This window comes from Ursus americanus, chromosome 25, assembly GCF_024610735.1.
Source record: "Ursus americanus isolate L20-20 chromosome 25, mUrsAme1.1.p, whole genome shotgun sequence".
In the NCBI taxonomy this organism is placed as follows: Eukaryota; Metazoa; Chordata; class Mammalia; order Carnivora; family Ursidae; genus Ursus; species Ursus americanus.
This window is the reverse complement of record NC_142151.1, coordinates 25,892,410-25,908,960: the sequence shown is the minus strand read 5'-3', so window position 1 is coordinate 25,908,960 and position 16,551 is coordinate 25,892,410. Positions and strand designations below refer to the sequence as shown.

At 35.0% G+C, this 16,551-nt stretch overlaps 1 protein-coding gene across 3 annotated transcripts in view; it reads right to left on the bottom strand.

Annotated features, from left to right (window-relative positions):
- The window catches only part of FGFR1OP2 (FGFR1 oncogene partner 2), a 31,470-nt gene that overhangs the window by 13,710 nt on the left and 1,209 nt on the right, over nt 1–16,551 (bottom strand). For all 3 annotated transcript variants that reach the window (XM_045811818.2, XM_045811817.2, XM_045811820.2), the window contains exon 2: nt 720–868. In XM_045811818.2, coding sequence (XP_045667774.1) covers nt 720–854 — 135 coding nt within the window. In that variant the 5' untranslated portion in view covers nt 855–868. The remainder of the gene's footprint in view (nt 1–719; nt 869–16,551) is intronic.

The window sequence follows — 16,551 nt, the reverse complement described above, 5'->3', positions numbered from 1 at the left end:
TATACATTTCCCCCAACTGATTTCCATCATAATATAAGAAATTGTATAATTCTCTTTGAGTTGAAAATTTTTATCCTAAGAAGGTTTTTAAAATGGTAGCTAAACTCCATGGACCACTGGAAAGTTCTTAAATACAAGGTCTTATATGAGAAAGTTCTTATATATATTATAAGGATAATTAGAAGTGAAGCCCTTTTCATTTTTTAACTGGTAGCATTAAATGAAAATTAAGGTAGGAAGTACAAATTCAACAACTGTATAATGTATAAACCAGATATCGCCTTACATCGCTTTTGAAAACTACTTTGTTGTTAAATAACATCACCTAAGTACTTTTATAAAGAAAAACATAAACATTTCTACATTATAAAATTTGAGACAGAGCAAAATATGTCACTATTAGTAAAAGATATTATTTGATCTTTGTCAAATATCTCTGAACATAATATATTCATATAATTTCTAAACAATATACAACTTTGTCAGAAAAACAAGTAATCAAATAAACAGTTTTCAGAATATACATACATATATATATCACCTGGACATGACAAAATGATATGATAATCTAAAGTAAAATTAAAACCTACAGATCAAACTACTTTTCAAGTTTTACAGAACATTAAAAAATGACTAATTAAGAAGTTTATGACTCAAGCAATACATAAATGTCTGACTGCTTTTTTCAAAATGGAATCAACAAGAAAGAAAAATCAAACCTGCTTCATCGCTTCTACTCGCTTATTGAGAGCTGTGGTTTGCTCAATCAGAGATTCTGCTGCATCGTCATGATCTCTCAATCTTTCAACAAGAGCTTTAGCATCAGCAAGTGCCTTCTCAATTGTGCAACTCATTTCTAAAGGAATGCCTGTAAAATTAAGGTACATTTGTTACAGGATTGTTCACTACACAGAAAAACATGTAAGACACTTGCGGTTTTGCTTCTGTTAGGATGGCAAAAGCTTGAGAGTGAATTTATAATATTAAAAGAAAAATTAGAGCATATATAAATGATTTGCAGACATAATCAGAGTGTATTTAAAACACCCTGAATTTATGATGGGAAAAAAAATACAAATCAAGTGAATACATTTTATATTATATAGAAATTATACTCTTCATGAGAGCATTCCCTTATCTTGTTATTTGTGAAAAAGGTCACTTTACTAAGTCTGTACTCTGTGGTCCATGACTGTGAGCTGCTAACTATGAGATCCTTCCTAGCCTCTGCTTGGTCAGGTGACCTGAGACACCATTCACAACACACACTTATTGACCAGCCAGAGTGGTCTCTGTGTCATGCTATGTCAAAGTGTCCTTCTTTTGGAGGAACTGCTTCTTATATGAAGTACTATAATCCTAACGCCTGTGCTTCCTTAGTAAATGGTTAAAAAAAATATGACTTAGAACACCAGCCATTATGGGAAATTTTTGATATGTTAAAATCAATAAATAATATGTTTAAGAGGAGCTCAAAAAATTAGCAGACAAAATATGAAACAAGTTAGCTTCTTTCTTCACTTAGTATGCAGAGACCTCAAAACAAAATCGTAATTTTAAAATAATCTCTCTCAAACACTTTAACCTTCTGAAATTTACTATCTTTGAATTTTTCTCTTTATACTAAGTTTTACTTTACCTTCTATATGAGCCATCCTTTCTTCAGGGCTTTCTCAAAAAGTAAAGTCACACTGTAAAATTACGAGGCCAGAACTTCTATAGAAGTTAAATTAAAACTCTGGTATAGATTCAAGCTAAGGGCTATCATTAAGGATTTCATCAACTTTAGGAAGACAGAAATTTGCTACAGAATGCAAGACAGATTCTACTGTGCTAGTTTAAACCTGCATAAGAGGATTTAATCAGAATAAATTAAAACTGCCAATTTAGAAAATACTCAATATACGACATTTCCAGAGAGCTTTAAAAATTAAACAAGCTGGAAATTAATACAATTTCTGGCTCTCCAGATAAAACAATAAAGAGATTTGTCTTCCAAGATTTGAGAGACTTAGAAAAAGGTACTTGAAAAAACGATAAGCAAAGGGGTCATTAAAGTTACAACTGTCCCGTACTGGCTAAAACACAAAAGGACGATTATCTAATATCTGTCCAAGATGCTGCTCCAAGGAAGACATTGGCATCCAACAATGCCCTGTCCTTTTTCTAAACTTCCAAGGAGAATTATCTAAAATGATAGATGAATAATATAGCCACCGTATCTCTCATTAACCCCACTAGTATGAAACACCAGATCCTTCAGAGTAAAATTTTAAAGTTATTTAAAGCCCTCTCACCAAAAGGAAACAAAAACAAAAACAAAAAAACAAAACTGGGAGGGGGAAGAGGGGGCAAACTGACTTGTAATGAGTAAAAAAGAAAAAAAATTAAAAATAAGACATATATGTCTTACTAGATAATTGGTTGTACCAGATAGTCAAAGAAAATAATAAAAAAAATTTTTTTGAAAGTCTAGAGAAAATTGTAAAAGACTTTAGAGACATGAAATTTATCTTGGCTTAATAGAACAACTCAAGTACTAAGAACCTCTAACAATCCCAGGTCCCAACCTGTAAATAATATTATTGGGACCACTATTTGAAGAATACTTCTGTATGGTCTGTAACACAACATCTACAAATATAATACACGGGATCTGTTTCCAAACAGAATACACTAAGGCTCCTACATACGATTAGATGATAGGTGATGTAGACATTAAAAAAACTATACTGTGTATATAATTCAGTAAGTTCCCCCCCCCACCCCAAATAAAAGGGGGAGAAGAAAAAAAAAACAAACTAAGCTCTTAGGTTCCTCTAGGCAAAAGAATCCACAGAGACTGACAGATTAACTGGAAGACAGCCCTGAATCTAAACGAGTCTTTCTTTTTAAAATATGAAAAAGTTATGCTATATTCTGGGGATATTAACTTCACAACATGGCACCAAAGAGCCACTGATTATTAAATCCTATGCCTTAATTGAGTAGCTAAGATATCCTTCTTCCCTCAGAGCAATCACAGGCCTAACTAAATTGGTTAAAGCATCTTCCGGACTTAAACTAGGTCTTTAAACCTAATGTTGCCATGTCGCAAATCCCTATTGCTAAAGGAAATCACTCTACATTTTCTACTAATTGAGTAATTATGAAATATTGTTACTTTCTCCTTTTCATATTACCATCCACTAGTGACATTCTTACCCCAACAACCAACCAACTGAACGAAAATCTCATGATTGTGTCTCCATTCCATAAATCAAGAAGTGTCCAAGACCCAAATAAAACTTTTGAATTCTCTAGGAACAAATCTTGACTTTACTGCTTGTTAATGGGCTTTATAGTAAGCACAAAAAGTGACAATACCAGGCATGATATACAGTAGGTATATTTGATACCTATTCTGATAAAATTAATTTTCTTACTGGGAGCCAAACTGATCAAATGACTTAACTGTGGCTGTTTAAGATAGAGCAACTTGCTTAAAAAAAAAAAAAAAAAAAAAAAAAGTAAACTTATATAGTAATAGCTGGATCATTTTTGGGATAATTCACTTCTTTGAAATACTGCAAAAAAAAAAAGTTTCTCAGATATCCCTTAATAAACAATGACTACATTAACTATTTGATGGCTTGATACTACCTAAAATAACAGAGACAAACAATAATAAAAAAAAAATACCATACAAGCTAGGATGCTAAGTATGTACTAGCATACATAGTATAATTAAGGAACTACCCTTGCTACAAACAGATTTCTTTGACTCAAAGTCCTTATGCAAGGACCTCACATAAAACAATAAAATCATAAATCTATGGAGAAGTTAAAGATTCCATCATAGACACGCAAAATCTGGCCTGACAAATTCCAAAAAGAAACATGAGATGATCAAGTTGTAAAATCCACAAGGATAAGAGCTGCCACAATCAGAATGGTGTCTTCACAGCACCAGATGAAACCTCAAATGGGACACTAGAAACTCCAGGAAACATCTCATTCCAGTAGGAAAAAAAAATTGGCCACAATATTAGAAACACTGATGGGAAAATTTTTTGGATGGCCCAGTGCAAGCTTTATTTGTATATAAATTAATCTGGAAAAATTTAAAAGATGAAGTGAGGACTAAAACCATTCCTAAAGATGTTTTTAACATCTCCCAGTGGATTTTATAGGGCTGTCTCTCTATGCTCTAGCAATAGGTAACATTCCTTAATATACTAGTATGTTTATAATATGGACAGGCTGAAAAAGTCCCCTGTTGAAAAGCCATAATAATTGCAGTAGTTAAAATACTACTGTAGTTTGTATTTCCTACCAATGACATTCTAACTTCTCAATCAAGTAATATGGAAACATACTTAACTGGCACAATTATTTATGAATTTAAATTATGAAACACTGTCTCTTCCTCAGAAATCTTCCTGTCTTCATCATTCTCAGTCCTCAGCAAAACTCAAACAGAATAAACCCAAGAAGGTCTAAACTCATACACACCATAATCAAATTTCTGAAAACTAAACACAGAGAAAAATTCTTAAAAACAGAAAGACACAAATGACACTTATGAAGAACCAACAATTTGAAGGACAGCCAGAAGCCAAACTGATTGAAATAGAAAGTAGAACACTTAAAATGCAGAAAGAACAGAACTGTCACACCAGAATTCTATATCCAGCAAAATTACTCTTTATATATGAAGGTGAAATAAAAATCACTCCCAGAAGAAAAAGAATTCATTTTTTTTTTAAAGATTTTATGTATTTATTCGACAGAGATAGAGACAGCCAGAGAGAGAGGGAACACAAGCAGGGGGAGTGGGAGAGGAAGAAGCAGGCTCATAGCGGAGGAGCCTGATGTGGGGCTCGATCCCAGAACGCCGGGATCACACCCTGAGCCGAAGTCAGATGCTTAACTGCTGTGCCACCCAGGCGCCCCAAGAATTCATTTCTAACAGATGTTTTCTAAAGGTATCAGAAGGAAACTTAGAGCATTAGGAATAAAGGAAGCATGACATAAATAAGTAGGCATATACCATAAACTATTCTTGAATGCTTTAAAATGTCTGACATTTGAAAACAAGAACTATAACTTCCGTCTGACAGAATTTTCAGTTTATGTATATGTAATATATAACTATGACATAAAGGTGGGAGGATAAATGGACCTATATAGTGATAAGGTTTCAACATGTCCCCTGAAACTATTAAATGTCAACTGTAAGTAAAAGTTTTATATAAGTGTATATATATGTATACACACACACACACACACACACACACAAATTCCTAAAGAAACTCCTAAAGAGCCTGTACAGAGATAATAGTCAAAACCACAATAGATGAATTAAAATAAAGTGAAAAGTGTTCAATAACCCAAAAGAACGAAAAGGGGGAAATAAAGGAACAAAATGTTGAAGGAACAAATTACGAGATGTTGGACCTAAATCCAAATAGATTAATAATTACACTAAATGTAAATGTTCTAAACACACTAATTAAAAGATATATTATCAGAATGAATTAAAAAACAGGACCCAGGGAGGGGCTAAGATGGTGGAGTAGGAGGATCTTCAGCTTACCCTGTCCCACAGACACACAAAAAGACAACAGTTACATCTGTACAAATAACTCTAAAAACGACCCAAAGACTGGCAGAACACACCTTCCACAGTTAATGGCAGAGATGAGGCCACATTAGAAAAGGAGAGGTAGAGACTCCTTGGGAACCAAACCCCTGGTGAGACAAACCACAAAGGGGAGGGATACCATAAGCACAGAGAATCAAGAGTATCAGGCCCCACCCCAGACACCCCAGGTACCTCAAGCCCTAGGGACTTTCACTATGAAGACAAATCCTTGTAACATTGGCTATGGAAACCAATGGGGCTTAACTTCTGGAGCTTTAAAAATCAGTGGACTTAACAAAAGAGGGGGGAGGTAATAGGAAACTGAGATCCTGACCTTAAAGAGCCAGGATAACAAATAATTCGGGCACAGAAACAGCAGTTTGAAAAGTGCCTGGGGTGTATGTGAAGCAGATTTATTTCCTAGTCTCAGAACATATGCTGGAGGAGCAGGGATCTTCAGAAGATTTCTCTAAGAAAAAAGTGATGGTGGGGGCCATTTCTCTTCCCCTCCCCTAGCCTGGATAGCCGGACAGCTGCAGGAACTAGCACTAAAATTCTCCACACTTAGCACTGCATGCCCTGCCCCCACATTCCCCTGCCACATGCCTGTTCCAACCCTGCTTGCCCACCTTGGTAGGCATCCTTCTAAAGAGGCTCCTGCTCCTCCACATCCTGCAAGCAGCCCTGGCAGGGAATGGTGCTATTCCAAAGGAACTCCTGCCTTGGGGAGGAGGCAGATAATTCTACACACCAGCTTGCCCACGGTTCCAGGAGTCAAGTCTTTTAGCAGACTGTACAGGAAGAAAGCTCTACCATAGGGTGTGCCTGCAGCTGCAGCCAGAGGCGGACTATAAATATGTAGTCTGACTGCCAGTACTGGCCCTCAACAAAAGCCTCTGTGGGCTCTGCAGGGAGAAAGCCCTTCCTTTCGATGTACCAAGAGAGAGGCTAATTGCAGACAGCTAGCCTGACTGCTGACCCTGCCCACCTCTCAGCCAACCGAGATCTCATATAGGTTCCTCAACAACTCAGGGACTAAACCCTGCCAGTGCACCCACAGGAGGCAAGGCAGGTTATGCAGCCACATGTGGGCTGAAGGCAAACATGGCTCAGCCACAACAGGAGGGCACATACAGCCCACACAGGGGATATTGCTTGAATACCTGAGCCTGGTGACCAGGAAACACTGTGCTATAGGGCACCATAGAACTCTTCTGCATAAAGTCATGAAGATACTCACTGAACTTGAGAAAAAAGTGAATGAACTCATGAGAACTTCAACAAAGAGAAAATATAAAACAGAACCAGCAAGAAATGAAGAACTCAATAACTGAAACAAAAAACACACTAGAGGGAATCAACAGAGGATTAGGGGAAGCAGAAGAATTGGTCAGCGGTCTGGAAGCCAGGGTAATGGAAAGCAACCAAGCTGAACATCAAAAAGAAAAAAGAATTAAAAATGAGATTATTGATTAAGGGAACTCAGTGATATCATCAAGCATAATAACCTCTGCAATACAGAGATCCCAAAAGGAGGGGAAAAAAAGGACAGAAAACCTGTTTGAAGAACTAATAGCTGAACACTTCTCTAATCTAGAGAAGGAAACAGACATCTGGATCCAGGAAGCACTGAGGAGCCCCCACAAGATTAGCTCAAGGAGGTGTACACGAAGACACATAATGATTAAAATAGCTAAAAGTAATGACAGAGAATTTTAAAAGGAGCAAAAGAAAAGAAAGCAATTCATACAAGGGAAACCCTACAAGGCTATGAGCTGATTTTTCAGCAGAGACTTTGCAGACCAGAAGAGAGTGACATGATATATTCAAAGTGCTGAAAGGAGAAACTAGCAAGTTATCATTGAGAATAAAAAGAAAGGTAAAGTTTCCCAGACAAAAAAAGTTCAAGGAATTCATCACCACTAAACTAGCCTTACAAGGTATGCTAAAGGGAATTCTTTGAGTAGAAAGAAAAGGCCCTTATGAAAGGAAAAAAATTCACAGGTAAAATCAAATCTATAATAAAAGTAGTAGGATATCCACTCTCACCACTTTTATTCAACACAGTACAAGAAGCTCTAGATACAACAATTAGATGAGAAAAATAAAAGGCATCCAAACTGCTAAGGAAGAAGTAAAACCATCACTATGCACAGATGACATGACACTATACATAGAAAACCCTAATGATGCCACCAAAAAACCATTAGAATAAATGAATTCAGTAAAAGTTGCAGGACACAAAATTAATATGTAGAAATCTGTTGCATTACTATACATTGATAATGGGGTAGCAGAAAGAGAAATTAAAATAATCACATTTACAATTGCACTAAAAATAATAAAATACCTAGGAATAAAGTTAACCAAGGAGGTGAAAGATATACTCTCTAACCTATAAAACATGGTGAAAGAAATTTAAGATGACACAAACAAATGAAAAGATATTCCATGCTTATGGATTGGAAGAATTAATATCATTAAAATGTCCATACTACTAAAGCAATATACAGATTCAATGCAATCCCTATCAAAATACTAACAGCATTTGTCACAGAACTAGAATAAATCCACAATTTGAATGGAACCACAAAAGACACTGAATAGCCAAAGCAATTGTGAAAAAGAAGAACAAAGTAGGAGGTATCAAAATCCCAGATTTCAAGATGTAGTAGAGAGCTGTACTAACCAAAACAGTATGGTATGGCACGCACACACACACACACAAGACACAGAGATCAACAGAACAAAATAGAGAGCCCAGAAACAAACCCATTATTTATATGATCAATTAATCTATGGCAAAGGAGGCAAGAATACAGAATGCGGAAAAGAAAGTCTCTTCTGTAAATGGTGCTGGGAAAACTGGATAGCTACATGCAAAAGAATGAAACTGGACCATTTTCTTACACCATACATAAAAATAATATGGATTAGTGTCTTAAACATGAGACCTGAAACCATAAAACTCCTAGAAGAAAACATAGGCAGTAATCTCTTTCACATCAGCCACAGCAACATTTTTCTAGATTGGTCTCTTCAGACAAGGTAAACAAAAGCAAAAGCTATTAGGATTACACCAAACTAAAAAGCTTTTGCACACTGAAGGAAACCATTAATGAAACAAAAACCCAACCTACTAAATGGGAGAAGATATCTGTAAATGATACACCTGATAGGGGGTTAATATATCCACTATATAAAGAACTAACACAACTCAACACCAAAAAATGGCAGAGGATCCGAATAGACACTTCTCCAAAGAACATATACAGATGGCCAACAGACCCATGAAAAAGTGCTCAACACCACCAATCATCAGGACAATGCAAATCAAAGCCACAATGAGGTATCACGTGCCACGTGCCACAATGACTAGAATAAAAAAAGACAAGAAATAACAAATGTTGGCAAGAATATGGAGGAAAAGGAACCATCAGGCACTGTTGGTGGGACTGTAAATTGGTGTAGCCACTGTGGAAAATAGTTTAGAGGTTCCTCAAAAAATTAAAAATAGAACTACCACATGATCCATTAATCTCACTACTGGGTATTTACCCAAAGAAAACAAAAACACTAATTCAAAAAGATATATGCACCCCTATGTTTATAGTAGTATTGTTTTTAATAGCCAGGATATGGAGGAACCTAAGTGTCCATCAATACAGGAATGGGTAAAGATGTGGTATATACATAGAATGGAATATTACTCAGCCATAAGAATGAGATCTTGCCATTTGTGAACAACATCGGTGGACATACAGAATATTATGCTAAGTGAAATAAGTCAGACAGAGAATGACAAATACCATATGATTTCACTTACATGTGGAATCCAAAAAAAAAAAAAAAAAGAAAGAAAGAAAGACACAAGCAAAACAAAACAAACCCAAAACCAGATTTTAAATACAGAGAACAAACTGGTACGGTGCCAGAGGGATGGTGGGTTGGGTGGGGGATGGGTAAATAGATAAAGGGGATTATGAGGTACAAGCTCCCAGTTATAAAATAAGTAAGTCATGAAGATGAAAAGTACAGAATAGGGAATACAGTCAATAATGCTGTAATAATATATGGTGACAGATGGTGACTATACTTTTCATGGTAAGCAATAAGTAATGTTGGAATTGCTGAACCAATCTGCTGTATACCTGAAACTACTAATATTGTAAGTTAATTATAATTCAATAAAAAGAAAAAGGGAAAAGAAAAAGCATAGAATAGAAATTTAAAAAATAGGGGCGCCTGGGTGGCTCAGTCGTTACGCATCTGCCTTTGGCTCAGGTCATGATCTCAGCGTTCTGGGATCGAGCCCCGCATCGGGCTCCCCGCTCAGCGGGAAGCCTGCTTCTCCCTCTCTCACTCCCCCTGCTTGTGTTCCCTCTCTTGCTGCCTCTCTCTCTGTCAAATAAATAAGTAAAATCTTTAAAAATAAAAATTAAAAAAATAAAACAAGATCCATCTATAAATAATCTATGTGAAACTCCCTTCAAATATGACATAGGTAGGTTAAAAGTAAAAGGATGGAAAAAGATATAGTATACAGACACTAATCAAAATAAAGTCGGAGTGTTAATAAGCATGGGAAAAGATACTCAACATGATTAGCTATCAAAACCACAATGAGATGCTTCACACCCACTAGTATGGCTATAACAGAGAAGACAGATAATAAGAACTGATTAGAATGCAGAGAATTTCTTTCTCAGGAATTGATAGAATTTGTACCCAGAAAATCAACAAGGATACAGGTGGCATGAACAAACATCTAGATGGACTGAATATCAACAACAGAATACACATTAAGTGTGGATAGGACATTCACTAGGATAGATCTTATCCTAGACAACAAAATAAACCTTAACACATTTAAAAGAATTGCAATCATACAAATTATGTCCTGTAATGATATTAAACTAAAATAGGTAACAGATAAGAAAATCTCCAAACATTTGGAAAGTAAAAAACACACAAGTAATCCGGAAGTAAAAAAAAAAGTCTTTTTGGAAATCAGAAAATATTTTCATCTAAACAAACATGAAAATACAAGATATCAAAATTTTGATATGCATATATAGCAGTACTTTGAAGAAAATTTGTAGCATTAAATTCTTTTATTAGAAAATTAAAAAGATCTTAAATCAATTACCTAAGCCTCAAACTTATGAAATGAGGAAAAGAGCAAACAAACTCCAATGTAAATAGAAAGAAGGAAATAATAAAAGAGCAGAAATCAATGAAACTGAGAACAGGAAAACAACAGAGGAAAACAAGTGAAACCAAAACCTAATTCTTTGAAAAAGCAAAAGAAGTGGATAAACCTCCAGCAAAACTGATCAAGGGGGAAAAAAAAGAGAGAGAAGATATAAATTACCAATGTCAGGAATGAAAGATGGGACATCACTTCAGACTCCTAATTCATTAAAAGAATAAGTGAATACAGTAATAAATTTCATACACAGTAATTGGATAATTTAGATGAAATGGACTAATTCTCTAAAAATCATAAACTACATAGTCACACAAGAGGAAATAATTAATAATAGACCTATAATCACTAGGTATAGTAATTATAGTTATAACTACTAATATCCTATAACTATTCCATAATAGTCCTATTAACTATTAAAGAAATTAAATTTGTAGTTAAAAATCTTCCACAAAAAATCTCTATTTGGATGATTTCAATGGCAAATTCTACCGAATACATACAGAATACCAATCTTGTACAATCTCTTTAAGAAAATAGAAGAAAATACTTCCAAACTCATAAAATGATACAAGCATTACTCTAAAACCAAAACCAGACACATTCCAGAGAGACAGAGAGAACCACAATCCAATATCCCTCATTAACATAAATGTAAAAATCCTCAAGAAAATATTAGCAACTCAAATTCAGCAACATATAGAAAGAATAATACACCATGACCAAGTAGGGTTTATCCCAGAACTCAAGGCTGTTTCTATTTTTAAATATCAATCAATGTAACCCACCATAAAAACAACAACAACAAACACCTCATCATACTAATTGGTGCATTTGAAAAAAAAATCCTTTCATAATAACAATTCTCTGCAAATAGCAGGCAATTGCCTCAAAACGAGAAAGGGCATCTTCAATATAGCCAATATCATACTTAAGTGAAAGACTGTATTAAAAAAAAATGAAATTTTGGGGTATAAATCTAACAAAACATATGTAGGATATGCACACTGATAACTACAAAGTGCTAATGAAAGAAACCAAAGAGGGTTTAAATAAATGGAGACACACCGTGTTCATAAATTGGAAGACTCAACATAGTAGGGATGTCAAACATCTACAACTCATCTATAGACTTAATGCAACTTCCAATCAAAATCACAGGCCTTGTTATAGAAATTGACCAGCCAATTCTAAGATTTCTATGAAAATGCAAAGAGACTAGAATAGCCAAAAGAATTTTGAAAACAAAGTTGGAGAAATCACACCACCAAATTTTAGGACTTACTACAAAGTTACAGCAATCAAGACAGCATGGTATTGGCAGAGACAGAAGACAATAGAGGTCAGAAATAAGCCCACAGAAACATGGTCAACTGTTTTTTGAAAAAGGTGCACAGACACTTCACAGCGGAAAAGGCAGTCTTTTTTTTTTTTTTTAAGATTTTTTATTTATTCATTTGAGACAGAGAGAGAGAGAGAGAGGCAGAGGGAAAGGGAGAAGCAGACTCCTTGCTGAGCCAGGAGCCCAGTTCGACTCGGGGCTCCATCCTAGGACCCAGAGATCATGACCTGATCCCAAGGCAGAAGCTTAACCATCTGAGCCAACCCAGGCGCCCCAGCAAGGACAGTCTTGTCAACAATTGGTTACATGCCAAAAAATTAACCCCAACATAATTCTTACACTTTATACAAAAATTAATTCAAAGTAGACCATAGATCTAAATGTAAAACGAAAAGTGAAGAAAATCCTTGTGACTTGGGATTAGGCAAAAAATTTTTTAGACATGATATCAGAAGCTTGATTCACTAAAAAATATTAATAAACTAGACTTCATCAAAACTAGAAACTTTTGCTCTGGGAAAGGTACTTTAAGACAATTTGAAAAGAAAAGCTACAGACTGGAAGGCAAAATATGCAAAACGCAGATCTGACAAAGAACTTTATTTAGAATATATAAAAAACTCTCAGAAATAACAGTAAGAAAATCATCCAATTTTTAAAATAAGCAAAAGACTTTAACACTTAACCAAAAAGATATAAAGATGGCAAATAAGCACACGAAAGTATGTTCAAAACTATTAGCTATTAGAGAAATGCAGTTAGAACAATGAGATCCACTATAGCCCTATCAAGATGGCTAAAAAAAAGAAAGTACTGACATTCCAAGTGCTGCAAGGATACAGTGTGACTGGAACTGTCATACAACGCTGGTGACAATGCAAAATGATATGGCTATTTCAGAAAATGGTTTGGCAGCTTCTTACCAAGTTAAACATCTAGCTACCGTATGACCTCGCAATACTACTTCTGGGCATTTACTGTAGAGAAACAAGTGGATGAGCAAACTGTAGTACAGCAATAATATGGAATGAAGTACTGATACAACAATATAGATGAATCTCAAGGGCATTAATGCTAAGTGAAAGAAGATAGTTTTTGGCATTGCCAAAAAGACAAAACTACAGTGCACTTCCTGTCCCCAAGGTTTTGCCTTTGTCATTAATTCATCTGCTTGTTATTTGCACGTATGGTATAAGGAAGCTATCTACTTGTATTTCCCTTGTCTTATGGGGACAGCTAGTTTCCCCAGTCTCATTTATTGCACAGTACATTTTTCCAGCACTGAATTTTTTTCTATTGAAATATATTTGACATATAACATTATGTAAGTTTAAGGTGGACAGCATACTGATTTAGTATTTATATACTGTAATATGACTGCCATTGTAATGATAATTGGCATCTCTATCATGTCACATTATTTCTTTCTTATGGTTGGAATACCCCCCTCATTTTAATGCCACACCTGTTTTTTCAATAAATTTATGTATGGGTATGTTTTTGAGCTCTCTATTCTACCTCTGGGTCTTTTTATCTACATCAACACTATGCTGCTTCAACTGTTATAGTTGTAAAATACACCCTTACTATCTGGTATGGCAAGTAACCCTTTTCTCTTTAAAAATTGTTTACTTATTCTTAGTTTTCTCTTCAACCTAATGCAATCCAAATGGAACTCCAGGGGCACCTGGAGTTTTGGCTCAGATCATGATCTCAGGGTTTTGAGACTGAGCCCTGCGTCAGGCTTGGAGTGAAGTCTGCTTAAGAGTCTTTCTCTCCTTCATCCTCTGCCCCTCCCCTCCTCTAAAAAATAATTTAAAAACAACAACAAAAAAACAAATGGACCTCCAAAGCACTCTAGATCAAACTGCTAGGTATTAATTTTAATTAATTCAAATGTTAGTAGACTTCTGAACCCAAGGAATACTACCTTATATTCTCTTGGTCAATAGGACAAGTGTTATTCCCATTTTATCCATAAGGAAATAGACTCAGGGTTCCCAAATGTAAGGAGCTGAATGACAGTACCATGCAGTAAGGAAGGAGCCAAGCTAGTACCAGAAATAGAATTTCTGATCCTGAGTCTAGTGCTCTACTGAGAAGCCAAGGTGGATCCTCAGGACCATTTGCTTTTAGCAATGTAAAAACCGTCTGTCTCCTTGAGTGAAAGAACAAAGCAAATTCCCTGAACCAATGGGATTTCCAAGATATTAGAAAAACTGTATATCAATCCAGCAACAGAACATGAATGGAGGTGTAAATGAAGAAAAAATTAAAAAAACCCAAATTCCAAATATTTTCCCTTATAATAAAAACCTACCCATCCACTTTAATTAGGCATCACAGTTAATTATAAAACCAATTAATGTTATTAATGTTTACTGACAGGTTTTTTGAAATTACAATTAACATCCACTTTAAAAAACCTTCTCTAGATGGCATAATGAAATACTGTCAAAATGAACTATATTTAAAATTTGCTTTGTAACTATAAAAATATACCTATTCAGAAAAAAGAATAAACATCAGGTAATTGAAAGCATAATTTTGTTAACACTTCAGAAAGATAGTGACACAGTTTCTAAGAATCTGCATGTTCATTTCCTATATGTGAAACAACAGAAAAGTTTAAAATATTTTATAACATGCATTTACTTTGCCACCTTTTTTGAAAATCATTGTTTTCTCCCCCTTTTTTGGCTAGTAAGTGGAGTGGGAAGAAGACTGTTTTCCTAACTCTCTAACAATTTTTAAGTATTTAAAAATAGACTCCTGTAAAAAAAGGGAGTATTTTCCATTATCTGCCTATTTTTACAGTGCCTGTCGTAACTGGTCACGGTGCACTTACATTATTTTCTATAGGTAGGCCCAAATTATAGGTGAAATTTTTCTAAAGGTTTTCCCCGGCCTGCATTAGCCACATTCTGCCCACTTTGCCACCCAAAGATATCTGCAGACTCCTGGCAGAGGATTCAGAACATTCTGCTGCTCATAAAAGAGAAACCACTACCCACTCAAGATAGCAACTGCCAGCTGTTTAGTTTTACATTTTGGTCAAGAAAAATTTAAAGACATTCAAGTCACTCTTCTTTCTCTTTTATCCACAAATCCACTATCCCATAACTGGACATACACAGAAACACTGTGACTATTGATACACCATGAGTCTGTCTTTAAGTATCAACAACCTAGTTTAGTTAAAAATTTTTATTGGATTGTTCAGGCAGGTGCCACAAATATTAATTAGTGGATAATATTAACAGATATATATGGAGGGGCGCCTGGGTAGCTCAGTCAGTTAAGCATCTGCCTTCAGCTCAGGTTGTGATCCTGAGGTCCTGGAATGGAGCCTGGCATCGGGCTCTCTGCTCAGTGGGGAGTCCGCTTCTCCTTCTCACTCTCCCTCTCTCACTCTAATAAATAAATAAATAAATAACATCTCAAAAAAAAAAAAAGAGATACATATGGAAACAGAAAAATAAAAAGGCATAGTTATGGCTTTCTTAGAAACTTTTAATCTAAAGAAATCAAGAATGTATGTAAATTACATATATAAGCATCTTATACAGACAATATATTACTGTATTTGAAAGCACAGAAAATTTTCACGATCTTTGAAAATGATGGAAACAACACGTTTGGAGCTTTATGAAGAGGCTTTATGAAGAAGATACATTTTTAAAGTTGGAAGGAACAGAATTTAAAAGGACACAGGAGAATTTTTTTTTTACCTTAGAATTGTAGCTAAATATAAGTTGCATATACATATAGATTCAAACGGGTATGACAGGTCAAGGAATTAACCTAATCTAAACCAGTTATTTATAACCTATGGGCCAAGGAGTCATTGGAAGAGTTACATGGATGTACACACACCAAGTATGATCTTTAGTCTAAAATATTTTTCTTACACATTTAAATATTTCTCTACTTTTCAAATACAGATACTAGTATAATAAAATATAAAATCATTTAAAAGCACAGCAGTTTTTTCCATTATGCATAAACTCAATCAATGAATACTAAAAATACAATTACTTGTGTGTTGGGGTACAGAGTTTCTCATATTCAAAACAGGTCAGGGCCTTTAGCTAACATACAAGGTTCCTTTTGGCTCTAAAATTCTGTGATTTTAAGAGCACTAAGGACTCTTACTATGAATCTTTAGAACTATTACATTATAAATATGTATACACATTTACAAATGTATATACAAATGATGCCTACTATGTTTATACAAATAATGCCTACTATGCCCCCAAGCACTGGACTAGCTTTTGTTACAAAGATGAACAAGCCAGAATTCCAGACTTAACCTCAAATTGACATAAGAGACAGATACATGAACAAATAAGTGCTCTGGGAGCACAACGT